Genomic DNA, 26,500 nt, shown 5'->3' on the forward strand with positions numbered 1-26,500 from the left:
GTCCTGGGTACCTCAGAGCAGCTGCTACCTTACCGCAAAATTCACAGCTCCTCCATGTTAAAATAAAAATGCAAGACATCAGATAACAGCCTCACCCTTAGTTTTTAATGTTACAGTGAAATGGGCAAGGTGCCCAAGTTGTCCCTGGCAGGCCGGGGGGGCTGCAGGCAGGGGGAGACCCCGCTGCCATTCTCATCTTTGGCTTTCTGCCGCAGCCTGGTGCCATCGCTGTGGGGTGAAAGTGCGTACTTGTGTCCTGGAAAATATTTCAGGTTCGCCAGATCACCTTTTCATGACATTTTTTTTTCCCACAAAGGTGTCACTGTTGTTAGCTTTGAAATGCTAGCAGTACAAAAGCAAAGAGGCATAGACAATAAATCTCTATTAAAAAAGTGCTGTTCTGGGGCCCCTCCTCGCTGCCCCGTGGGGCCTTACAGCAGCCGCCCTTGCTGTCTCTTTCTGATGAGATGCTGTTTGTCCTTTGGAAACGGAAATCGCCTGATTCCCACCCCGTTATTGGGACAGCTTTGTAAAAGTTTTGGCTCAACAAAGCATCGGTTTTGACCCAAGTTACTTTTGTGTATTTTTTTGTCTTGTGCAGCAGTTTATTTTTTTCTCTTAATAACAGTCTAAAACTCCTCAAGTTTATTTGAAGAACTGACTGCCCTTGTTTCTACGCGGTTGCGCTCTGCACAGCTGCCTCCACCAGAACTCAATCCCCCTCCTCTTTCCGCTGCATTTGCTCTCTGAGGACAACCACGCACCCGCGCTTTTCTTAGGCTCACGAAGGTCTCCGGGCCGTGCTGGGTGTAACCGCCCGCTCCGTCTCAGGCCCCTCAGGGCGGTGGGTCGCCGGGGCGGGGCGCGGGCCGCCGTGACGCGTGCGCTGAGGGGCGGCCGCGCTGCATGCCGGGAGCAGGGCGCAGTGCGTGCCCAGCGGGGCGGGCCGTGGCGTCGGTGGGGGGCGCGCTGGGCCTGCGCGCAGCGAGGGCGCGGGCGGGGCGGGCGTTCTCCCGTCGCCCAATGAGAGGGCGCGGCGGGGGGCGGGGGCGGGGCCCGGCGCCGGGGTGTTTGGATTCGAATGCGCGTCGCGAGGCCGAGGGGCAGCGGCGCAAGCGCGGTGTGCGGCGGGGCGGCGCTGCCCCCTAGCGCCGGGGTGCGGCATGCCGGGCGAGGAGGAGGACGAGGCCGAGCCGGGGGCCGGGGGCGCACCCCCCGCCACCGCCCCCTCCCCGCCGGCCGAGGAGGGGGACACCCGGCAGCGCTACGAGGAGCTCTGCAGCAGCCTCAACATGGACGAGCGAGCTCGCTCCGAGGCCTGGCTCAGTTACCAGAGCATGAAGCGCAACTACACCCTGGAGGTGAGGGGCGACGGGGCTGGCGGTCGCGCTGCGGCGGCGGGGCGGGGGGATCGGCCGCGCCAAGGTGAGCGGCCCTGGTCGGTCAGCGCAGCGGGAGGGAGAGAGTTAAGCGGGGGGAGGGAAGGGGACGGTTCTTGAGGCGCAACGGCCGCTCCCTCACACCGCCCGGGCCTTCGCTCGCAACCGAGAGGGGGCACGTTCCCGTCCGCTCCGCCCACGCAGAGCTGGCCCCGGCCCGCCAGCCCCCGGTCGGGGCCGCGCCTCAGCCGCGGGAGGCGCCGCGGAGGGACGTTCCCCCGGCGCCGCCGCCGTGAGCGGCCCCCATGCCCGCCGGGGAGCGGGGCTGCCGCGGGCCCGGGCGCTGCCGGCTGGCCGTGCTGCCCGGCTCTGGGGCGGGGGAAAAGCCAAAACAACCACCATTCCCGGCCGTAGCAGTAAAAAGGCGTTAAAAACAAACGCGATCGTATGGCTGTGGCGTTTCTGCTTCCAGCGGTGCAGCTGCCGGGCGCGGTGCGGGGCTCCCGGTGGGGGGTTACCGCGGCCGCCCCCTGCCCGCTTAGGTGCTCTCGGCTCAATTAGAACCAACGGGGTTTTGCGCGATCGCGGCGCAAAACTTCGCAGGCGGGCGAAGGCGGGCGGGGTTGGTAACATCGTTCTTTAAAGCGGTGACATGACGTGACGCAGTTTTGTTTGGGAGATGCCTTTTACCGGGTGGCGTTTTAAACGTGAAGGTGGCGCTGAGGGTGGCGGCCCGCCTTCGGCCCCCGGGGGCTGTTCGGGGCGTTGCGGGGCTCCCCTTGCCGCAGCCGGGCCGCTGGCACACCGGGAGCGGTTAGCCCTGCCGTGCCCGGGCTGTGTGCTCGGCCCGAGGGAGCTGTTCTGCCTGCGGGCACCTCTGTCACGCTGCCTCACCGTCGGGAAGGGGCTGGGAAGCTCAGAAAGAAAACTTCCCTTTTGCTAAAAGCCTCTGCTCGTCTGGCCCTGTGACACCGCATAGCCCGAGAAACCCACGGCATCGAATTCAGCCTTCTGTGCCCCGGTTTTTTAACTGTCTTTTTCCCATTAAAACATATGCGTTTTTAAACCGAAGACGGAGAGTATGATTCAAAAGGGTTTCGTTGGAATTAATTTCTCTCTTAAGTACCAGACCGGGGAATGGTGGTGGTGTGCAATACAGAGAAAAACGGAAACTACGTTTTTCCGTTCCCCCTGCCTGTTCACGGCAGAAAAATGTTCTGACAGCAAGGAACTGGAGCTTTTAATAATATTTTTTGGAAGGCCAAGGCAGTACAAAACGTTACAGGAGAAGAGCAGCAGTTCAAACCTTATTACGGGAGAAGAGCAACACTGAAAATATATTGTTAAACTTTGGGTCAAGTGTGAAATTGACGAAGGTAACTAGTAACTATGTAATTGTAGCATTGACACGGTTCAGTATTAAGTATCTGTTTAAGCCCTTGTTTTTCCCTGTAGTTAAAAACACAAAGTAGTTAAAGAGAACTTTGAAACAAGGTATCAACTTTGTCACTGGTTGAAATTGATTTGTTTAGGATGCAGTTCTGGTCCTTCCCCACCCCCCCCCCCCATGGTAGGTGCATAGCTGGAAAGGATGTTTTCCATGAACTCTTTTTAGATGCCTGATGTTTTAATTCACAGGGAAATGATCTGCACTGGCTAGCGTGTGCCTTGTACGTGGCTTGCAGAAAAGCAATTCCAACTGTGAGCAGAGGGACAGCTGAGGGAAATTACGTATCTTTAACCAGAATTTTGCGCTGTTCAGAACAAAGGTAACTTTTTGCTAATTTTTACACACTTACAAAATTTCAAAGACTGCTTATCAGCTTATGAAATTTAGAAACTGAGAACACAGGCTAAATGTCTTTCTAGTTTCCTGCTTTTAAAGACAGAATATATATCACTGGAATCTTTGTGTTAGAGCTCATTGCCACACAAGTAAGACACTTTCATTTGGTCATTACTGTGTTGGAGAAACACTGGTTTTCAAAATCGGAGATTGATTCCCTGTCTCAAAGGAGAAAGAAACTGGTCCCTGAGTAATAGCCTATTTTTGAAGAGTGTGCAAAGTGTGAACTTCTCGCATGAGAAACCTTTTTTAATTGACTGTGAAAATAGGCACACAATTTATCTGTTCTCTTTTTTTTTTTTTTTTTTTTTTCAAGAAGACTGAAGTTTTACTTGCTTTATGAAATTGCAGTGGTGTCAGAATCTGACAAACAAGTTTGTATCAAATATTTATATCTACAAAACGAGAAGAGCAGCTTCCTAAAACAGTTGACTTTATTTATTAGCAATCTGATTGTTTTGTAACAATTTAGTAGATTTGGAGGGGGAATGTTCTTATGTACTTTTTCTCCCTATCTCCTTTAGTGTTGGAGCACTGCTATCAGTTTAAACAATGCAAAAGTGTTCCTTTAAAAACTTAATGTTTTTTTCCCCCTGAATCAGAAATTCAGCAAACTGAATGTGGATAAATTGTTTCTGTGATCTGGGCCATCAAAGACAAAGTAGGTGTAGATAAAAAAGAGTGAAAAATAAATGAAAGCCAGATTAATGGAGTGAAATTTACTGAAACTTAGGGTTTATTCATACTTTGTAGAATCTTTTTAGCATTGTAGAATTCAGAGTTTGTTTTATTTAAGTTAATGAATTATTCAAAAAAATGAGGGAAATCTGTTTTTAATCTGTTGGAGTTGATTATGTCTTTAGGAAAAAGCCCGAACTGTGAATATATAGTTAACATGGTCATCAGCCGAGGATTTATATTTTTATATTTTTATACATATTTTTGTAAATATTCTGTGTGCCGTCTGAGTTCATGGGTTATGGGTGAAGGACTAGCTGAGGGTACACTGTCATGTTTGCAATACCACCTTTTTATCAGTCAGTACCTTGGGAAGTAGAAATTGCACTTTTGTTGAGAATGTGAATTTCTGCAGGAAAAAAAGCTTTTCACATCTAACCCATTTGGTATTTTCAGTTTGATCGAGTTTTTTAACAAGATGAAAAAGTGGGAAGACATGGCAAATCTACCGTCCCAATTCAGAGAACGAACTGAGAGATTAGAGAGAAACTTTACAGTTTCCGCAGTAATTTTTAAGAAGTACGAGCCCATATTTCAGGACATTTTCAGATATCCTCAAGAAGATCAACCTCGTCAACAGAGAGGAAGAAAACAGAGGTACGTTCCTGTTACTTCCAGCCTGATTTTAGAGCATTTCTGTTACAAAAATATAACAAAGTCACTGGTTGTTCTAATTGTATTTTTGACTGTTATTTTCATAGCCATTATTTATAATATCGGAATTGGTCTGTGTCCTGGCTCACAGTAATTTTTGAATCGGTTTTTTTCAGTTTGTCAGATATGACAAGGTGCAGGAAATCCCACAGCTGCTAAGTTTCTATGATTTGGGGGGGGGGGGGGGGGGGCGGGAAATAAAATCAGTTTGTAGACGAGAGTAACATCAGTGTTTCTAAGCTGAGAAAGGCTGGAAGAATTTGATCTTTATATGATCTGTATAGCCTCAATAGCTCATAGAACAACTCGGTCTGTTTCACTGCCTACTCATTCCCATAGTCTTCTTCATCAATGCAGATCTTCTGGATATTTTACTTTACTGTAGAAGCTTTGTTTCTTTGTTGCTGTTCATAGTAGAGGTGCTGTGGAAATTAGTGCTAGCATTTTTTTCTGGTTATTTTGATCTTAACAAGATTTCATCTGTTTGTGCCAGCACTTAGCCTGGCTTGTCATTTCTCCTGGTAGTTAGTAGAGACTGATTTATTCCCTTTCATTATTTCTTTAGTCTTTGCTGCTGTGAACTGTGTTTTTTTGGTTGCTTTTATATTGAGGGGTTTTTGGTTTGGTTTTTTTGTTTGTTTGTTTGTTTGTTTTGGTTTTATTATTTTCTTTTTCTAGCATTTACAGGCTATTTCTAGGTGGGGGTTTTGGCTTTTTTTTCTTCTTAGTGATTCTTAGTGATTTTCTTCTTAGATTCACTTAGCATCACTTAGTGGCATTAAGGTGTTTGAATCTATAATAAAAAACAGGATTGTTCCTAAGTAATTTTGTTGGAGAATGCAAAAGGTGAGTAAAATCACATTGGACTATAGATGGAATAGAGTTATGTATTGAGATCAATATTTGCATATAATGGTGAAATTAAAATATGGTGTGTATATAATTCTATGATTAGAACTAGAGTAAACCCTTCTAGCTGGTTAGCTTGGATGGTAAGGTGTGAAGTAATTGTTAAGTTGGAAGATGATACTTATTTGGGGGTGAAATGCAGGTTAATTTTGACATTTAATACCATACTTAGCATAACCTGATGGAATAAGAAAATAAAAGGTTAAGGCTGATTAAACTACTGGAGAAATGGAAAAGACTATGGCCTCACCATGAATTAATTAGGCCTTAATGAAATAATTTCCAACTTAAATACATAATACTGGATGAAATAAAAAATACTGAATACAGTCTTATGGAGCAAGCAATGCTTCTAGAAACAGGAAACCTGATAAAAACTATTTACATTGTGCAAATGCTGCTTGGTTTTGAGGCTCACATGCCTATTTTACAATTTAAATTAAAAAATGCACTTAAAAAAAAAAACAAACTAGAAGGGATGAGATAATATTGGACAAAACATCTCTGTGCCACCTTCTTTCTTTGCTGCTCTAATGTTCTGCCGCCCTGGGGATGAGCTGCGATATATTAAATAGCACTTCCAGGGATATGGTATAACATGGTATATGGAAACAAGGAATGATGCTGTGAAGCTATAAGAATCAGTGCTGGGGGAGTTTTTTGGTGGGTTTTTTTGTTCTGTCTTTATTTATTTATTTATTATTTATGTTTATTAATATGTTACGAAGAACACAAACCAAACTTACTAGCCAGTAATACGAAAGTAGGAAGGAGATTTAGGAAAACTGTCCAGTATGTTATACATGATAGTATTAAGAAATAACAAATCCTCAATAGCTGCAAAACTTTTGATTTAAGAGCGGTCCTCATGAATGAGTTTTATTTTATTTGAAAGTATTTAAAACTAAGACAAGCAGAGGAACTTGGTTCTGATAAATGATTAATATATTTTGAAATTCTATACAAAATGCTTTACATCATTATATAGATGACACACAGTTCTGAAAGTTTCGCCTGTGTGAATATATTAATATAAAGACACACTGTGTGATGTGTTCCTCCAGGAACCTGTACACATGTTTATATTGCTGAGGTTGCATATGAAGAAGGAATTTCAACTGTGGTTCTCAAACTATTTCAGTTGACTATATTATGTACCATTTGTTGTAAGCAAAAGCAGAAATAACATTTTCTGTAGATTTTAATACAGATATTTGCCTGTTCTTTGGAACTCAGATCACACTTTTGTCTTAAAAGGAAACATTTAGGCGAGCCATATTTAAATTTAAAGTGATTTTCTGCTCAAGTCTTGGCCTACTTTTAATGGAATCTGCTGTAGTGGTATTTGAATCATTACGTGCACGCTGAGACTGGGCTTCCACTTTGTGCCTGCACTAAACCAGCGTGCAGCTTGTTTTAGTGAGGTTTTATTGGAAGGGTGTAAGATTTTGGCCACACTATTATAACACTTAATTTTCTTTTGGAACGATTGAACGTTGTGTGATGTTCTAATGGTCTTAATTCATGGAGCTTATTGGGTGTCATCTTGCTGTGTTTTTCCCCAAAAGGCGACAACCGTGTACTGTGACTGAAGTTTTCCAGTTTTGCTGGGTGCTGTTTGTTCATGCAAAAGGTAAGAGATTTGAAAGGGATTAAATCCAGCAAACCTGGTTTTGTTAGTCATTACATCAGTCCTTGAATACTGAATAGGTGCAAGCATTGCTGAATTAAGAAATGCCTTTGGAGAAGGAGCCTTCTCAGAACAGCCCGAAGTAATGAATTTTGTCTTAATTTCCCCAGGTCTCTGTTTTACCACACTTGTAGGGTGAGCCATATGACCAAACAGTTTGCTTTTATATGCAATAAATAAATAGGTGGCTTTTATATGGAACATTTTGTACAAAGTTACCAGTATTGAGAAGTTTTATGCTGTAATTCAACGGAGAAAAATTAGCTTAGCATTTTAGTGAATTAATATTTAGATGTTGTTGTAATTAACATAAGGTGTATATGTAAGTTTACTGGGAGCAAAGAATATTTGAATTCCTCCTACCTTTCCAGCAACACTGAAAATATTTAATGAATTTTTTTCTACAACCTACTAAAAATTTATCCTAAAATGCTAGATCTGTATACTTTCCTGCTAGTATCACAGACAGTGTTCTAATTCTTTTGATAGCCTGTTTGCTCCCCTACCTTTTTAAAAAATGAGCACACGGCAACTGTACCAAATAACTATATGCATTACTAGATAGGTCTGCACACGCCTGTCTTGCAAGGGTGATTTTCTTTTGGTTTTGGGACATAGCACTATATACAGAAATGGCTGACTTGAAGACTCAGATTCCTTTGGAAGATGTGAGGGGATCCTCTGTTAGTATGCTTCTGTAGAAATAATGCAATGAACAGACAATATATTGCAATGTATATACAACTTTTATCATAATAGCAGCCTTAAACCTAATAAGAATAGTAGAGGATTTCACAGTTTTTCTTGATAATGACTGATGGAGAAAAAGCCACAGGAGGGAACGAGATTAAGTCTTTATTTTAGGCCTAAGTTGTTCGGTCATACCACATGTAGTCCGAAGTCTTCCCTCACTAAACCTGTGTCTTAAAGAGTTTCTGCATACCTAGGGCTTTATTCAAGTGCTGCTTAGATGGGTGTTCACTGGGAATTCTGTATAAGAGAGTGTTTTGAGGAAAATAAAGACAAGATTTACATTCACTGAAAGAATGCCTTTGTAGGTTCAGGTCCATCGATAATTTCCAGAGACATTTTACATCTGTCCATACCATAACTTCTAGTAGAAGAAAACTAACAGTTCCGTTTCTAAAAGAAAGGGATAAAAGGAGTTTTGGTTTGGTTTTGGGGTGTGTGGTGGGGTGTTTGTTTTCCAATTTAGAAGTGAATCAGTGTTAAGATTCCTGCAGCGTGCTGTAATTTCCTTAATTGGCTGCTTTTGAGGATAGGACAGAGTAGACTGTTACAATATTGAATTATCTGGCACTTGTTTTGCACAATACAGATTAGCCTTTCTTTCTACACTGTACCACATTGCAGAGGGTTGCCAGCAACTCCCTTTAGGAAAAGGTACTGGCCACATTACTTGGACCCTCACCATCACGTCTTTGGGCAAGGATCAAGAGGGGTGTGGTACTGCACGAGTGCGGTACTGAACATTGCATCTCGTGTAGAAGATGGCATTTTCCAATAGGCTGCAAATTCCACTTCACTGGGGAAGAGGAACCTTTCCTAAACAAGTTGGTTGCTTACAATCCTCAAACAGTATGATTGTTGGGTTTTTTCTTTTTTTTCTTTTTAGTCCAGAATAGCGCTCGCAAGTAGTATGAAATATCTATTCGTATTCCACTGAGTCCGGGTGAGAGTTGGTCCTGTACTTTATTTCTAGTCAGTCAGGACTTTACCTCTTTAGCATAGTTAGGCAACTGAGAGAGTAAGTAGGTCATTCTGAAAAATCACAGGGTTTTCTTTTCCATTCTATAAAATCCCTGCTTTTATGGGTACACTGGACAGTCAACAAGATGCAGAGGGACTATTTGAGTCTTCCTATTGCCAAAGTTTTGGTTAATATCTTTGAGGAACTACATCATCATTAACTACATGTTTATTAGTGAGCAGTTTCAGATAGAAATTAACTTTGTACAGAATACTATGTTGATGACTTACCCAAATAAATGTGACAAGAAGAAAGGAAAACATACAGTAATGGTAAAGCTAGTAAATGACTAGTGGTACATTTATTCAAGTGTGGCAGCACAGAAATGGAAACTAAATGTTGATCATGTAAGGCACTTAAGTATTCATGTTGTTCACTGTGTTTAGAGGGTTGGCAGTAATCCTTATCATGGCAACCGCACATCAGTGCAAGTTCAGGCTTGTCTCTGATATTTCTGCAAGCCTGAAGATCATTGCGTTCAGTTTCACAAAGGCGGAAAGTACAGGTCTTGTTCGTGCCTTTGGTATGCGCTGCAAAGTAAGACAGTGACTTTGTTTAGCAATACTGCATTTCTTAGGTACTGTTTTTAAAAATTTCTATTTAAATTCTTTACCTTGACTTTTGTCTTTCTTTAAAATGGAAATGGAAAAAAATTACGCTGCACTGTGATAACTGTTTTTTTAATTGTTTAGTAAAAGGCTGTGAAAGGGAGTAGTAAGCTATTGTTTGAAATGTCATTGACAAATTATTTGTATGAAACTACTGGTATTGTAAAATTTGATTTATTTTTGACGGCTGACAGTAACAATTGCCATGCTGGAGTTCAGGGTTATGAAAATGAAGCTATATTACAAGAGTTACTTCTTGAAGATTCTGATTTATTAACATTTTGCTATTGTATTTAGCTTTCATTGCTTTGCTGTGAACGTTTAATGATTTGCAGATAACTGATAAATGTGTACAGGTAATTCAAATTTCATGTAGGCTTCATTGTTTTAAATAGATCCAGATATGTGCGTTGGAATTATTTCTCTTTTAACAGACATGGAATCAGAAAAATGAATATAAATTTGAACAAAATAGTATGTTACTAGTAGAAAAGTAACAGCGTAATTCAGAAAAAAATCTTTTAATCGTATATACATTTTGATGTGTTCTAAGTGATTTTATTACTGTGTGTTAGATTTCTTCAAGGATTTAAAACTGTTCTTCATAGTGGGTTCAGCTAAGTGGTTTGGAGCTTACCTGAAAAGAGAGGAGGAAAAAAAAAAAAAAAAAAGAGAGAGTAGAAGAGTTATTAGTATTGAAAGAGTAATAGAAAATCATGCTGTGCATAGAAATTCATGGAATTGTGATTTATGGTTTTAATTAATGGTTCAGTTTATTTTACCAGACTCTTTTTAGTTATGGCTGTTCCTCTAAAGGAGTATCACAAACCTAAATGAGTTCAGTAAAAAGACTAATGAAGCTGAATATGATCTTTGTGAAAAGTAATAATAAGAGTGAAGAGGTTACAGGGATTCTTTTCTACAGGAAGATGATAAATAAAAAAATACTTGCTACATTGTAAACCAGATCAGAGGCAGCCGTTTTAACTCTTTTTGTAAAGCACAAGAGATATAAAGTTAAATTTATTACTGTTTATAATGAGCATGCCCCCAACAACATTTTCTGTAAACAAAAGATTGGTAAAGAAAAATGACCTCCTGACTTGGCATTGAATATAGATTTATTCTGGAGAATAGGGCAGGGACTGACGGAGGGGGTGGTGCTTTCTTGTTCTGCGACATCTGAACGCTTGGGTCTAGCCTAGCTAATGTTAAAGTTGTTTGCAACACTTCACAGTGATGCAAAATTGGGGAAAGGGAAAGTCTCAGTCAGAACCCATTCTTCCCCCTTAACACGCCTTTAGCATAACGTTCTGCTTCAGGCAGATGGAGTAAGAATCTGTGAAGGACGTAGCGCTGCCAGGCAGTGGGGCTTGTGTTGCCAGAGTTATGGTACCAAATTTTTCTTCCTTGAGGCAGTTTGCGTTATACAGTTTATACTGCTTCAAGTTATTTATTCGCTGATTAATCAGATTACTGTGCATGAGGGAGTCTGCAGTATCATGTTTATCAACATTTTGGTAAGGTTTGTTTTCAAAACAGCACAATATATTTGAGTTCCTGCACAATTGCCGCCGTTTCTGAAAACATATTTTCCTATTATATTTGCTATATTTTATTAAGTGTGTGTCTGGTTTACTACCTGCGTTTCTATCCAGATATTTATAGTCACCAGAGTCTGTATTTCCAAGACTCCATTCTTGATTGTAATACAAATATCAACAATTTCTTGGCTAAAAGAATATTAAATCTATGTGAATTTTAATTAAATGTTGTATGTCTTTTTAATATTGAAGGTAATTTTCCTATGATCAGTGATGACTTGGTCAATTCCTACCACCTCTTGTTATGCGCTTTGGATCTAGTGTATGGAAATGCTCTCCAGTGTCCTAACCGTAAAGAACTTCTGAACCCTAATTTTAAAGGTATGCTGGAAAAAACTCTCTATGCAAAGCCTGCAAGAACTTCTAAGTCTATTGAAGCTAGTATGAATCTGTGTGGCAGAGAGCAAGTCGAATAATAATTGCTTTGAAATATGTGGGAATTAATATTTTGCATATCTGGCCACACAGATTTATATTAATGTAGTATGTCATAACAGACTACCGAATTTTGTCAATAATATAGTAAGTCAATAATTTAATTTACAATGGAAATACCATAGAAGAAAGTTCCATAGTAAGAATTTCAGTTGATAACATGGCAGTGTCAGAGTGCCTCATGATGCAGTCATTACTGCAGACAGACTGGAGAGTTCCCGTGAGGCAGCAGCTTGGGAAGACCCAGTGCTTGAATACGAGAGTGGCAAGCTGGTTGTTCCTCTCATTTCTGGATCGCTGCTTTTCTTTTTCTGAAAAGAATGGAAGTGTAGGTTGGCTTGATAACCACAAATGCAAATGAATGGTAAGAAGTTTCCGTTGAATTTCTGATGTAATTCTTTCCAGGCTTATACTTCATTCTCAGTGCTGTACAGTATTCGCATTTACTTTGTAGTGGTTTGGATGTGAACCGGGACCATTAGCTCAGATCTATTTGAATAAATCTTTTGGTTCACAAGTTTGATCTATTTTTTTAATTAGAATTTACATTTTTAATTTTTACTACTCGGTATCTAACTTTTTTTTAATCTCTGACTAAAAATTGACTTTCGAGAACATTATCAAATTGAGTAGGCATTATATAATTAATAATTAATTCAAGGAAACTAATTAGTTTCCTATTTTAACTTCACACTAACTAGACTACACAGCATAGAATTTAAGTTTAGTAAGAAAACAGGATATGGATTTGCAAAATAGAATAACACAGTATTTTTAATTATAGGTTTACCTGAAGACTTTCATAGTAAGGATTATAAAGTATCCTCTGATCCTCCCTGCATCATTGAAAAACTGTGTTCATTACATTATGGATTAGTTTTAGAAGCAAAAGGCATAAAGGAACATTTTTGGAAGCCATATATTCGGAAACTTTTTGACAAAAAGGTTGGTTCCTAAATTTCTAATGTAGAAAAAGTTCTTCTTACTCATTATCTTTTTAAGAACTGACAAGTCCATCCTTTGTTCTTATCTGCCTTGCAGCTTTTAAAAGGAAAAGATGAAAATCTGACTGGATTTCTAGACCCTGGGAACTTTGGAGATAGTTTGTGAGTCACTGTATTTGTGCTTTGGTTTGCATTAGCATCCCTCTCTAATACAGTTGCACTTGCATTATTATTTGTATCTTAACAGTAATAGTAGCTAGCTGACTTGCGTATTTGTTAAAGTTTACATGTTATGTTGTGTTTCAGTTCCTTCTCTGAGGTGGTATGGTCTGAGGTGTATTTGAACGAGGAGTGATTCCTCGGGAGGGTGTTACTCGATGTCTGCTTTTATTCCTATGTTTCTATGTTGCCTCAGATATTTTTTTATTATATAACTCAAAGTGTTTGTATTTAAAAGATGTGGGAGCACACTGAATGAGTTTGAAGTGGGAGGGAAAAAATGGGTTTTGTGGTATTTTTTCCTGTATAAACCCAGAGATGCTTATGAGTAGGACTTTCTTTGAAATAGTATGAAAATGGTAAGCAGAGTTTATGGTGATGTGATGCTGTGTATGTATGGAGGAGTTTCCAGCCAAATACAAATTCTCAATGTTTTATTGTGTTCCTCGTGCAGCTATACTAAGTGGCAAGCCATCAGGCATAATGGGAAAATAACCTTCTTGCCACTGTCACGTTTGAGATACTGTAGATTTTAAAGGCACTCCAATGCTTAATTCAGGGTTAAAGGAAGTTCTGAAGTAGACATCCAGCAGGCCAGAACTGTGTTCGGTAATAACCAAGTGAACAAAGCACTGTCTAAATACAGAGGGGTTTGTATCTGCCTTTTCCTTTCTGCTGTAGCAAAGCCATCAACAAGGCCTACGAGGAGTATGTGTTGTCGGTAGGAAATCTGGATGAGCGAATATTTCTCGGGGAGGATGCAGATGAAGAAATTGGAACGCTCACGAGGTGCTTAAACACAACTTCAGGAATGGAAACAGCTGAAAGAGTACAGGTGAAGCATAATTTGCAGCAGCACTTTGACAGGGTGAGTATGACATGGTCTGTGTTGCTGTTTCTATATGGAGAATAAGTTGAGCTGGTCTGTGTCCGACGAGGAGAAGCAGCTACTAGAAATTACATGTATGCCTATGAGTACAGAATGTCAAAACGTTCCTGAAGATGTAAAAGATGTCTTAAGGGAGGAAGGACACAAGGCAGGCAAATAAAAGAGGGATATAAGCTGTATTAGCACTATTAGATGACAGGGAGCAAAGGGGTAAAAAGTCTAGGTCACTAAGATAGTTAACGTGAGTTCTTTCCGGTGTGAGAATTGGTTGATGGCTTTCAACATTCTGGAGAGAAAAGATCACAGTAACCTTATTTGCAACATCAGTGCAAAGAGTTAATTCTTTGCTTCTGATCTATTTAAAGAAATAATCAACCACGAAGTTTTGCTGGTGTAGTTCTGGGTGTGTAACTCCTGTAGGTTTCTGTAGCGATGAAAACAGTGTGGCCCCTAACACAGCAGCTGGCAGCTGCAGTGCTTGTGCTGTCTGTGCTCCGGGGCGTCCCGGCAGGGCTGGGGAGCCCTCTTCCCTGGCAGGGTATGGGCACAGAAGTAAAACACACATGGGGGGGGGGGGGAATGGGAGGAGCATTGGGAGCTAGACTTCATGGTGAAAAGACTGCAAAATGTAATGTAGTTGTTAAAATAAGGGAAGTGTTTCTTGGTTAAGTAATTGTGTGGTTAGATAATTAGAAGATGCAGTGGTTTTCCTTGTACACTAATTGAAGGAGCATCCTTGATGTTAAATTATTTTGATGTGATGGCTTGATCTGATGCAAATGAATTAAAATGCTAATCAGGAGGCCTTCTCATGTCAGGAGTTGCACCTGCTGAAAGGGAACCCTGGCTCAGTATGCTTTTCCTGTGAGCTACAGCTGTCTTTGGTGCTCAGGGGATGGGAGGGGGCTGCTAGGGGCTTTGGCGTTTTTTCAGGTTGGCCTAGTTGTTTCCCACCTCACTCCCAGTATCTGCATTTGTGTGAGGTCACATCATCTCAGTTTATAGAAACAGCCAAGTGACACGGAGAAATCTTTCATTGCTGGCTATTAACTTTTTGTTGTTGTTTGTTTGCGCTGATTGATTCCTAGCCAGTTTTTCCAGGCCTATATCATGACACAGGGTAAGAAATCTACAGCTTGACACTTCTAGGTTGCGACCTGTATCTCGGTTTTATAACAGCGCACACTTGTATGCTTATTTTTTGGGTTTTTTTTAGTCCAAATCACTTAGGATTACAACCCCACTGACTGGCCGCAAGTATATTAAAGAGAGCAACCCATATGTGACACCTGTTTCCATAGCAACGTACAGTTTGAGCCGCCTTCATACGATGCTGGCAGGACTGAAAAATGCCCCCAGTGAAAACCTGGAGCAAATACTCAGGTAAGTTTGATGTCCAGCTAATCAAATAATTCTATTTTTTAAATAGTTTTAATAACAACCATTAATGCTAACCAGTGTAATTTAAAACGTGAGTCAGTCTTGAAGTTCTGGAATAAAATAGGACCCAGCGAGACATTTAAATTTGGAAAGATTTTGTTCTCTTTATTCAGATACATTTGTCCTTAAGACGTTGATGACTGTAAGAACAAGCGGTTCTGAGCTGCTCTGACAGCAAACTGCTAATACAAAACTTTCAAGACTTTTTTTCTTCCTACCTAGCAAATCACTCCATACTGCAGGAGATGCAAAATAAAATTTATTCTCCATGCAGATAAACGTTGCTTCAGGTACAATATATTTTAAAACACTTTTTGTATCATGTGGAAAATGGTGTTGAAGTATTTACCCCTTGTCACAAAAAGATATGCATGTTTACTGCAATGGATATAATAACAATATGCTATGGACATTTTACAGTGCATGTACAGGTGGGCACATACGGGGGGGGTTGCTATGCAATATTTTTACAGTTTCATGCTTTCATCATATTACGAAAATAGCTGTGGGATTTTGGTTTTTGTCTTGGTAGGAAGAGTATGTTGTCAATGTTTAGTTTTTATTTACAGGGCATGTTCCAGGGATCCTTCTCAATCTATTGCGAATAGAGTAAAAGAAATGCATGAAGTGTACTGCCAGAGCGTGCAGTCTGAAGGAGAATTCAGTAATTTTTCCAAAGGTGGGAAACATTTTACTTATACAGAAAAGAATTAAAATGCCTGTAAACGCATTGCTCTTCTGCGATTAACTTGTAATTAACTTACAGTTTTACTTACAGGTTATGCTCTGGCACAAGCGTTTCTTCTATTTTGTCTTTTCCTGTATTCTTAAGACACGGCAAGTTTCAACGCTGCATACTGTTTTATAATCAGCCTTAGCTTTAATCACTGGAATTTGATGATACTTTGAGTTCTACAGAGCTGAAATGAAAAGCACTGTTAAGGGCACTGCTTTGTCTCTCCAATACAATAGTGGTGGCATGGATTTCTGGCATGAAAAACCTGACTAACTCTAGTCTTTAAAAATCCTGCAGCAATTTTGGCTTACATACAAGGGTGGATTAGTATGGATATTAAAATCCTGCCAGTGTAAACACAAAGTATTATTTGCAAAGTTGTTGAAAGTGTGTGAAGAGGGATTGAAAATAAGGAAGATGTTCTTGACCTTCTTGTTTCTTAATAAGGCTTTACTCTGTTCTTGTCAGCATGGTTGCTTCTGTGTTTTCTGTTGCACAGTGCAAGTTGGTTCCACAGAGGCATAACTTCTCAATGTGTTTTCTGAACTTGAAATACGTACATTATATTATGGCAATGTTAAGGATTGTTCTTATAGGTGGTGTTTTCCTCAAAATCTGGGTTCAGTAGTAAGTTATTCTGCTCTGCATTCACAAGTCAGTGCAGCAAGGGAGAAGGATTCCCAACTTAACCTAGGACTAATTGGTTTAGTCCTGACAGTATTGTAGCCGCAGCAGCATGGAAATCCACACAAGCTACTGAATTGCTGTATTTCTATAGCTTAAGATAAGAATATAATTATTTTATCCTACATCACAATATTGCTTCTATTTATAATTCCTGCAGATGTTGCCAGTAAGCATTTTCGTCGTGCTGAGGTGCTGTACTACAAGGTCTTGGAGTCAGTCATTGAGCAGGAGAGGAGGAGACTGGGAGATGCTGACTTATCTGTAAGGACAACTCATCAAATTGTACCTGATTTTTAAAGGTGGACCTACAAAAAAGGAAACCAGTTGTAAAGCAGACTAGACAGCTATTTAACAGGAGGGTAAATCTCTGAAAAATAGCTTGTAAGTACACCTGAATGGAACAGGAAAGTGTACAAGAAATAATTTGTGTTTCCAGACATAAAGACATGTGAGATTTTTAATGACTAAAGATGGCTCCTTTTGGATTCTCTTCTGTGTCTTGCAAGATAACGTCTCTTTTTATAAGCTTGACAATCTTGCTGTTGCTGCAGAACAGAAAGCATTTCATTGTTCTATAGTTACTGTAAATTAAGCATTAAAATTTGCACCTCTCTTGCAGGCAATCCTGGAGCAAGACGTGTTTCACAGATCTCTGCTGGCATGCTGCCTTGAGATAATTACCTTTACATATAAACCACCTGGAAACTTCCCATTCATCACTGAAATATTTGACATTCCAGTTTATCATTTTTATAAGGTAAAAAGTGTTTGACAGCTAGAAATGCTTATTAAGCCCTGGGTGCTCTGTTGACTTGTGTTAGGTCATCTCCTTGCCTAGACGTTAACTGGCATGTTACCCCTTCATGCTCAGCTTTGCCCCTCTTTGTACTGAAAAAATACTACCCAGGTGTCTTGTCATTCCGGGGTGTGCCTTGGGCATTTTAAAAATCAAAATAGCAGTTTAACGCAGGAGCAGTGTCCAAGTATCTATATAGAAACTAGTGCTTTATCATTTTATCATGAGCTATTGTTGCAACTGTTCTGCAACACTGCCTGACATGTTTGCTTGTTTAGAAAGATACAAATACCCATCTTCGAGATACCATCTGACTGACTGAGTCACAGTAATGCAGCCTTAATATTTCTCATCATCTCTTTTCCTTGAATATCGGGAATTAAAATGAGATCTTTTTGTAAGAAATATATGAAACAAGTACGTAATATGGATCATGATTATCTGCCTTACAGGTAATTGAGGTTTTCATTAGAGCAGAGGACGGCCTTTGTCGGGAAGTGGTAAAACACCTTAATCATATTGAAGAGCAGATCTTAGATAGTATGGCATGGAAACAGGAATCCATACTGTGGGACAGAATCAGAGAGAATGAAAACAAAGTTCCTACTTGTGAAGAGGTGAGGACTTTTTGCAGTGTTTTACCTAGTTTTTCTATTCGGAGAGGAGGGGAGAGAGCAGATGTTACCCCCTGAAAGAGAGGCTGCAGCTGTCCAGATTTCAGTTTCACCCTGCAACCTAACCAGTGCAAACAGTAGACGAAGTGTGCTCTGGTCTGTTCGGGGACATCTCTACGGAGGGATCCAGCTGAGATTATTTTCACCCTGCATTTACATCCATTTACTATGGCCAAACTGGGACGGCTGAACCAGTCACTCACATGTGAAAAAATTACTAGACAGGCAGAAATGTGGTAAAAAGTCCAGACTTTTAATCTTTTAATTGTAGGCACAGAAAGATTATTACAGTGTTGTGACTGTACGACTCCAGAAGATACAGTAAAGTTTTAGTTAGGCTTTATTGTAAGTTTTTCAGCATTCCTTTTTTTATCCCCCCCCCCACTGTTTCACTGTTCAAAATTTGTAGTACAGAAGCTTTTAGAAATTTGTTATGTAGTCCATGTGTGATACAGCCACTCTAATAGGAGTATAACTATTTTAGGTAATGCCACCTCAGTATTTTGAGAGATCTGCTGGGAACAGTGTTGTCGGTTCACCATTGACACCAAGACGAATAAATGAGGTTCGTGCTGAGACTGGAGGCCTAGGAAAAGGTGAGACTAAGCTTCATAGATTTAAAAATTAAAGCCGTGGTCTAAGTCGTGCACAGCAAGGAGGCTGCTTTAACGTCAACGTACAGTTCATTGCAAACACATTCATAAATGGTATTTCCATTGCAAGTCACATATTGTTTCAGTGTGAACAAAATACTGAGTGCATTTGTCTTAACCACCTGAAAACACCGTATCAGAACAGTTAGCTATGCGAACATTATATAATATATACATATATGCTATTTATTTATACACTACTTATGCTCTAATAGGTAGCACTTGAACAGGTTGCTTTGCTGTTATACTAGAGTAGAAGTTCCACTGTATATTTAGTTATGTGAAGTCTCAAACTATTTTCTTCTGGAAAAGTGAAACATAATATGTTTAGGTTAGAAAAGTATTAAACAAAGCATGACTTGAGATTAAGTTGCCTCTAAAAACACTCTGTAAGCCACAAATGTAGACATAAGGAATTTAAAAAAAATATTTCCTGAAGAGCTTTGCAGGACAGAGTTTGTTTCTCATTAGATTTCTGTCACATATTTGTCTAATAAGGGATTATACAACAAGAGCCAACTCCACAGAGGAGGGTGTGTGTTTTCATCCACAGGCCTATCGTCCTCTCCAACTACCCTGTATGACAGATACAGCTCTCCTGCCGCCAATCCTACAAGGAGAAGACTGTTTGTTGACAACGACAACAACTCTGACAGTGGAACTCCAGTAAGAGTTTCCCAACAGCCCGTGGTAAACACAGTGCCAGTGCAGAACATGAATCCCGAAGCAATGTCCGTGACTCCAGTGCCCGGCCAGACGCTGGTTACAGTGGCCACTGCCACCGTCACAGCCAACAATGGGCAAACTGTGACAATACCAGTACAAGGTGAGAGAAAAACCACAGCCGAATTATTAGACTTGTTCCCATCACAGTATTAGGACACAGTAAGGGGGAGAGGGGGGAACAGTCCGCCAGTGGAGGGGGAAAAAAAAGTAGTATGCTTAAGGATTCGTAGTGGGGAAAAATTGACTAAGTGAGCAGAATTCAGAGACAGAACCCAGGAGCTTCTGACTGCCAATGTCTATTTTATAAAAAACAGTTATTTCAGTAAGCCTTCCTTTCTCAACTGGTACAGGATAAAAGTTGTATTAGCATGAAAAACTTAGTCCAATTTCATTTTCTTATCTCCTTATGTGGAAAATTCAGAGTATTTTAATGAAACAATTATATTTAGTGTATTATATATGAAGTTATAAGCAACTAGTAAAAGAATTACTGAATTACTTGAAAAACCAAACAAAATTAAACCACCCCAACCTGCTCTTATTTTGGACTCTCTTTTTTTCTTAAACTACAGGTATTGCCAATGAAAATGGAGGAATAACTTTCTTCCCAGTGCAAGTGAACGTAGGTACGCAGCCTCAAGCTGTCTCTGGTCCCATCCAGCCTCTCAGTGCCCAGGCGCTCGCTGGGACCCTGAACCCCCCGATGAGCGGGGCGACGCTGCAGTTACCCGGCCAGCTAACGGTGCAGCAGATCTCGCCCGGAGAGCAAAGACAAACCCAGCAATTTACCACTGCCACATCCGTCAGGCCTCGGAAGATGGGCTCACTGTCACTCTTCTTTAGAAAGGTACTTTTTGGTCTAATTTGTGCTTTGCTTAGTTTGTATTTCAGTAAGCCTTCAGTGATTTTTAAATGATATGCTTATATTAGTAGTACTGAGAGTGTGTTCCATTTCAGAGCTAATCTATGCCCTTTGTCTATTCACACACCTACCTGAGGAGTAGTTTTCTTACGCAGGCACCTTCTCGCTAGCAAAAGGAGTCCCGTCACCTCAGCTACTGCATCACTAGCTGTGACGTAGATTATGTTCTTGGCCAGCAGGTACTCGAAGGTGTCAGTTTTCTTTAAGGCTCTTTAAAAGGAAGAAATTCACCTTTGAGATACTGTGGTTTCTCTAGGCTGTGCAGTGCCTTTCCTGGGGGCAGGACAGCTCAGCATTCCTAAGTTTCAAACAAATGTTCTTAGCATCGATACTGGTACCCAGAATGTCTGCGTCTCATAAGCCAAAAAGTTATATTTAGTGACTCTTCTTTTGGCTTCTCATTTGCACGAGTTCCACAGGGTGTGCGAGGCTGAGCTACTCTTTAGCTGGGTAAGAAAAGCAGGACGGCTGCGGCCCTAAGCACAGCTTCCATTTCCACAGGTGTATCATTTAGCTAGCGTTCGTCTGAGGGATCTCTGTGTCAAGCTCGATGTATCCGACGACCTGCGGAAAAAGATCTGGACGTGTTTCGAGTATTCCTTGGTGCACTGCCCTGAAATCATGATGGACAGACATTTGGATCAGCTGCTGATGTGTGCCATCTATGTCATGGCTAAGGTAAGGTGTGAATATAGAAAACAAGCAAAAAAACCCCAAAACTTTAAGACTTAGTATTCCAAAGACTACAATTCCTCAAAAATACCCCAGACAGCAAACCACAAAGACACTACGAACCTGTCCTGTTCATCTCCTCTTAGGTTACTAAGGAGGACAGATCGTTTCAGAACATTATGCGCTGCTATCGGACACAACCGCAAGCCAAGAGCCATGTAAGTACAGTTGGCGTTACGCGATGTGGTAGCTGGTTTATTAAATGCCTTGGTTCTATTTCAGGAACGGATCACTTCTTGAAGTAACCTTTAATATTAAATAAATGCAGCCTGCAAGCCATTCTCCTCCAAAATCCTGCACCAGTGAAAGCTTTGTATGCTAAACCATAGCTACAACAGAAAAGATCTTTACTTAGAACCTAAGGAGGCAGTGCCTATTGGATAATACGCCCGTTAGGAGGCTGTATTTTCTGCAAGAAGGAATAAGTTTCTAAAAGGGAGATAATGCGACGCAGACTGTTCTTTCCAGACTATAACTGCGTATCTAGTCATCCTGCCTTTGCCACGCTCCTCTTTTTCCCTGCAGGTGTATCGGAGTGTCCTGATAAAAGGCAGGAGACGCCGGTGCCGCTCTGGCAGCAGTGACAGCAACAGCCAGCAGAACTCGCCTACAGACAGAAGCAAAGAAAGAAACAAAGAAAGAAGTGAGTGATTCCACATCCCAGATGTTTGGTTTTAATTCCATTTCCAAAGCAGTGTGCATAAGAGTGGGATTTTATGTCACCCCACCCCAAACAGTTCCTTCTTTGGTAAACTTGGACCCAATTAGGAATATATCGTTAACATTTAAAAGTTGCTACAACTCAAACTTAGTATTACGCCCACATTGACAGTTTTGAATCCACGACATGTGCTTACATCAAGAGTTTACCGTGACAGCTGGCCTCGACTCCCCGAGTTCAGTTTGTTCGCCAAAGCAGGTGTCTTTGTAGAACGCAAGAAAATGAGTGCTAGCCCGCGTTCGGCCGCTTTTATTTCCTGCGGCTGCAGCAGTTTCCTTTAGAGTAGCTGGCTGACGGCGGAGCCGCAACAGCCCAGCCACCCGCAGCAGCTGTTGTGGCATCTCTGACATCCCTGAAGATTCTTTCCCTGGTATTTGAACAGACACATTTTCCTTGAAATAACATTTATACAGGAAAGCACGTAAGTGATGCTGTATACTCCTACCCCCACTTTACTTAAATAGACGGCAGTATAAACTGTAGCTATTGATGTTTTCTGTCACAGAGAGGTGGCAGGGAGGGGAGGAAATAATTATATCTATTTTGCAACTTCCCACATTAAACCAGCAGGAAGTATTACTAAGCCAAGTATTTCTACTACTAGCTGAAAAAGACTACCGTTCCCTAGCCGAGGCTGTGCCAGCTGGCACCAAGTGAGACCAGCTCCTGGAAGTATAGCACAAATGCTGGAAAATGGAGTTTCAGCTCTGCTTATATCGTGACGAAACTCAGCTTATGCAGAAAAGCCACTTGCAGTTTATCCAGGCAGAGGTTAGAAATCAAACACATTTCTGTACACCTGCAGAGCAGGTGGTTGGTCTCAAACACCAGACTGCTTTTTTGTAAGGGAAGATGCTAAGGGAACAGAATTAGCGTCGCTGACACTGACACCGGGCTCGCGGTCACTGCTGCGGTTCAGGACTCCGGCGCGGCTGCGTGCCTGGGGTTGAGGTGACGGGGCGCGTCAGGCAGCTGTGGCTGCATAACAGAGGGATTGCGCTCCTCTCTGCAGCCAGCAGAGACTCCAGCCCAGTGATGCGCTCCAGCAGCACCCTGCCCGTACCGCACCCCAACAGCGCTCCCCCCACCCCGACCCGGCTGACAGGTGCCAACAGTGACACAGAGGAGGAAGAGCGCGGGGATCTTATACAATTCTACAACAACATCTATATCGAGCAGATTAAAGAATTTGCCCTGAAGTATACTTCAAATGCAGTAAGTTAAATTCCGTGCTTTTCATTAGTAATTCGTTTGGGGTTTTTTGTAATGTATGTGCAGTAAAATACTCCGAGCTAACCTCACCGTAAGCAAATTCAAAGGGTTATATTTTTACGACAGTAATTTCACCTCAAGGGCAGACTGTGCTGCTAAAACACCAAGTATTTTCAATGCCAATTTGCCGTTTCCTCCTGGAAGAAATAGGCAGCACCGAGCGGTATCAACTGCCAGCCTCAGACAGGGTCAGAAAAGTAAATTAAGAAAATACTAATCTGGCCTAAGAACATGACAAAACTTGCATCTGTTCTAAAAATGGATGGTATGGCACCAGCAGAAAAACACTAAACTGTGTTTAAGGCAACCAACTCACTAAAGCCTTACTGCAGTAACACCCGAGATCAGGTACCGACCATCACGTGATTTTCATTTTCTCTCGCGCAGACCGATTCTCCTCCGCTCTCGCCCTACCCCTTTGTGAGGATTGGCTCCCCTCGCAGAATACAGCTGTCCCAGAATCACCCCGTCTACATCTCACCACACAAAAACGAGTCTACTCTCTCTCCTCGAGAGAAAATATTCTATTATTTCAGCAGCAGCCCATCTAAGGTGAGACTGCAGGGGTTTAGTTTGCTTTTATAAATCCTTACTTTGCTATTTTCTTTTTGGTAGTGAAATTGGAGAAGGTGGTGCAACACACCTTTCTGTTGACACTGTATAACCTGTACTTTTTCACCTGACACTCTTCAAACTGTCAGTTCAGGCCTCTGAGAAGTTGTAAAGCAATTAGGTGTCCAAGGTACTTGTGTACTTTTAAAAGTTACTCTGCGCTGATCCACGTGAACGACTGGGGAGGCGCGGCCATGGCACCCTTTGCTTTCAGGTAACAGGTGAGTTACGTGGCATGGCGACCGCTCAGGGAGAACGTTAAATACAGTCACACGCTCTTATCTACCCAGTGGGGGAAAGAGTCCTCCAAGTGGCTCTTAACACAAAAGGACTTACCAGGTGGATACGTAACAGGCTGGGTCCTGTCACCTCTGGTCACCAGGAATGAAGTAGGAATCTTCCCTCAGAAGCATCTTCACTCTAGATCGCAGTGGCGGCGCCTGCGGGGGTGGGCAGCGGTCGTTCCTGCGGCAGGAGGGGGCCGTTCGGCTCCGTGTGCTGGAACAAGCGGCTCGCTTGAGCTCCAGCCGGGCTGGCGTACTCTAGCTCTGGAACGAGCAGGACGGGGATTGAAAAGGTTGGTCTGTCACAGGCAGCGCCTTGTACAGCACAGACTGCCAGGAACAAAGCCTGCGTGATGCCGCTGTAACACAACTAACCAACGTTCACTTTACGTTTTGGTCATCACAACAACGAGAGGTAATTCTGCTTTCCCCCCCCCTTTCTCCCTCCAGAGGCTAAAGGAAATTAACAGCATGGTTAGAACCGGAGAAACTCCAACCAAGAAGAGAGGCATTCTCTTAGAAGATGGTACCGAAGCACCAGCTAAGCGGATCTGTCAGGAGAATCACACGGCTCTGTTAAGACGACTACAAGACGTAGCAAATGACCGCGGGTCCCACTGAGCCCGGTGCCCCCACACAGGTACTCCCTCGCTGCTGCTCAGCCCGGGCAGAGCATGCCGAGGAGCTCAGCGGTCGCACCCCTAACCCAGCTTCCCACCCTGCGACAGGTATTGACAGCCGCTTGCTCTAACCCGTCAACTCGTGCTGCTTGTGTCGGGGCTCCCCCGTCGCCCTCACCTTTGGACTAGGAAGTTACTCACACGCCAGACGTGGCAGCGCTGCACCAAGCTTCAGTGGTGGTTTTTTTTTTGTTTTTTTTTTTTTTTACAGTAACCACCTCCACAAAAACAATGACTTACAGGTAATATTCCAGCAAAGTCCAGTTCTGCTTGGGAAGGGAAGATGGGAATAACCTTTCCAAGCCCCGAAGGAAGCTGGCCAAATGGATCCTTTCCCTATCCAGGATGTTTCGTGTGCCCCTGCAACCCATCATGTCATTCTGCTCCCCTGCTGGGGCGCCCTGTACAGAAGTAGGTAGCTTTGTGACGCCTTGGTTTTAGCTGTGCAATGTTCTCAAGTGAACTCACGTTCAAAGGTGGCACTTTGGTAGGGCTGTGAAGCACCACGTGTAAGGCAGAGTAGTTTTGCTGTATATTTGCAATGGCACTTTCTAAATGTGAATTATTTTTTTTTTCCAAAGGCTGACTTCAGCTGTCTTTTCTGTATTGAAGCAATTTGATTTTTGTATTTATTTTCAAATTGACATCCCATAGCTCCCCTCTTCAGCAAATGGCATTAAGGTTTCATTGTAACGCGGTGCCTTTGCAGTAAGGAATGCAGGATGCTAGGGACGTCAGCTTTTTCCGAGGAATTTTATATACTTATAACGTTCCTGCAGCGCGCTTTTCTTGAGAGTCAGGAACTGGCCACCTCACGCAGCAGCGGGATGGTGGGGTCCAGCTCTTAAAACATTCATGTAGCTTTTTACTTTGTTTTTAAAGGACACGGCTTGCAGGGGGTTGGGTTTGTTTTTTTTAGTGGACTAAATGAGGCAGCCTGGGAGAAATCTCTCCCCGCTACCAGGATAAGGAAGCGGCACGTATATTACTATAATTGTCTTATAAAATAGTTCCAAAATACCAGACTTAATAGGAAAGCATTAAACGTACTAACACCTGGTACAGCAGGGCAGCTTACGGCTTCAGTGACACAGTGGGGAACACCGGTGGCGTTAACGGAAAATGTAGCACACGTGGATTCCCAGAAGCTTATATAAGGAAACAGAAGTTAAAAGCTCTGTGTTTTTAGTCATTCCTGCTCCTCCGAATTATTGGAAAACTTAGGATTTAATTCCACTGTCAATTCAATTCATGCAACATAAAAGCATCTTTTGTTCTTACCTGCGTAACAAAAAGGCTGAAGTCAAGAAATTGTGTAGATGTCTCTGTAAAAATATTTATGAAATTGTCAGACAATTCTTGTTACTCTGTACCATTTACGTTACTTTGTATGAAAATATTGCGAGTGTATTTTTCAATAAAGAACTTATAAACTCACAATCTTACGTGAAAAAAAGCAGCGTGTGTGCAGAGCTGAAGAGAGCCTGTAGTTCTCAAATGCTAAATGTGCAAAAATACAAATTAACAGAACTATCATATATATAGGTGGAGTATACAAGCAGAAAAACTTCAGTCAAACATTGCAATTAATGGTTTAAAAAATAAAATAATAATAAAATAATAATGCTTATTAGTCACACAAGGTAAGGATTTTCTCTTGTCCCAGTTCAGTCGTGGCATTTCCTCCCACGGCACAGGGGAGCCGCAGGGGGCTGGCCGGCCGCTCTCGGGGCGCAGCGGCGAGGCCGCCTGGCTGCACTGCGCTGCGCTCCAGTGGAAGGAGAATTACTGTCCTGTGCACCAGCCCACACCCTCACCTTCGAACTACGGGAGGGGAATTCCTAAAAATTCTTCATCAAGTTGTGAGGGCTGCGGCTGC

At 42.0% G+C, this 26,500-nt stretch overlaps 1 protein-coding gene across 4 annotated transcripts; it reads left to right on the forward strand.

Annotated features, from left to right (window-relative positions):
• The first annotated feature begins 1,047 nt into the window (after positions 1–1,047).
• On the forward strand, positions 1,048–26,061 carry RBL2 (RB transcriptional corepressor like 2). 4 transcript variants are annotated; one of them, XM_080364723.1, is made up of 23 exons: positions 1,048–1,361; positions 3,018–3,148; positions 4,360–4,560; positions 7,095–7,159; positions 11,392–11,520; positions 12,419–12,579; positions 12,676–12,740; positions 13,479–13,665; positions 14,903–15,069; positions 15,696–15,805; positions 16,707–16,810; positions 17,169–17,306; positions 17,798–17,962; positions 18,504–18,615; positions 19,226–19,498; positions 19,971–20,245; positions 20,822–20,998; positions 21,139–21,210; positions 21,578–21,695; positions 22,786–22,988; positions 23,433–23,597; positions 24,392–24,581; positions 24,670–26,061. In XM_080364723.1, the coding sequence occupies exons 1-22, from the start codon at positions 1,164–1,166 to the stop codon at positions 24,560–24,562; spliced, it is 3,387 nt and encodes a 1,128-aa protein (XP_080220849.1). In that variant the 5' UTR covers positions 1,048–1,163; the 3' UTR covers positions 24,563–24,581; positions 24,670–26,061. The 4 variants fall into 4 exon arrangements, with proteins under 4 accessions (XP_080220849.1, XP_080220850.1, XP_080220851.1 ...); XM_080364724.1 differs by having other exon boundaries at positions 24,833–26,061; XM_080364725.1 differs by lacking the exon at positions 1,048–1,361 and adding an exon at positions 1,426–2,755.
• Positions 26,062–26,500: the final 439 nt, after the last annotated feature.

The sequence above is a fragment of the Falco punctatus genome (assembly GCF_963210335.1).
Source record: "Falco punctatus genome assembly, chromosome: 14".
In the NCBI taxonomy this organism is placed as follows: domain Eukaryota; kingdom Metazoa; phylum Chordata; class Aves; order Falconiformes; family Falconidae; genus Falco; species Falco punctatus.

Bases quoted from the DNA above. Each gene is read 5' to 3' on its own strand.
- RBL2 (XM_080364723.1), top strand. From the start codon at position 1,164: ATGCCGGGCGAGGAGGAGGACGAGGCCGAGCCGGGGGCCGGGGGCGCA. The intron at 3,149-4,359 runs GTAACTTTTTGC...TGGTATTTTCAG, and splicing joins TTGCGCTGTTCAGAACAAAG to TTTGATCGAGTTTTTTAACA. The intron at 7,160-11,391 runs GTAAGAGATTTG...TTAATATTGAAG, and splicing joins GCTGTTTGTTCATGCAAAAG to GTAATTTTCCTATGATCAGT.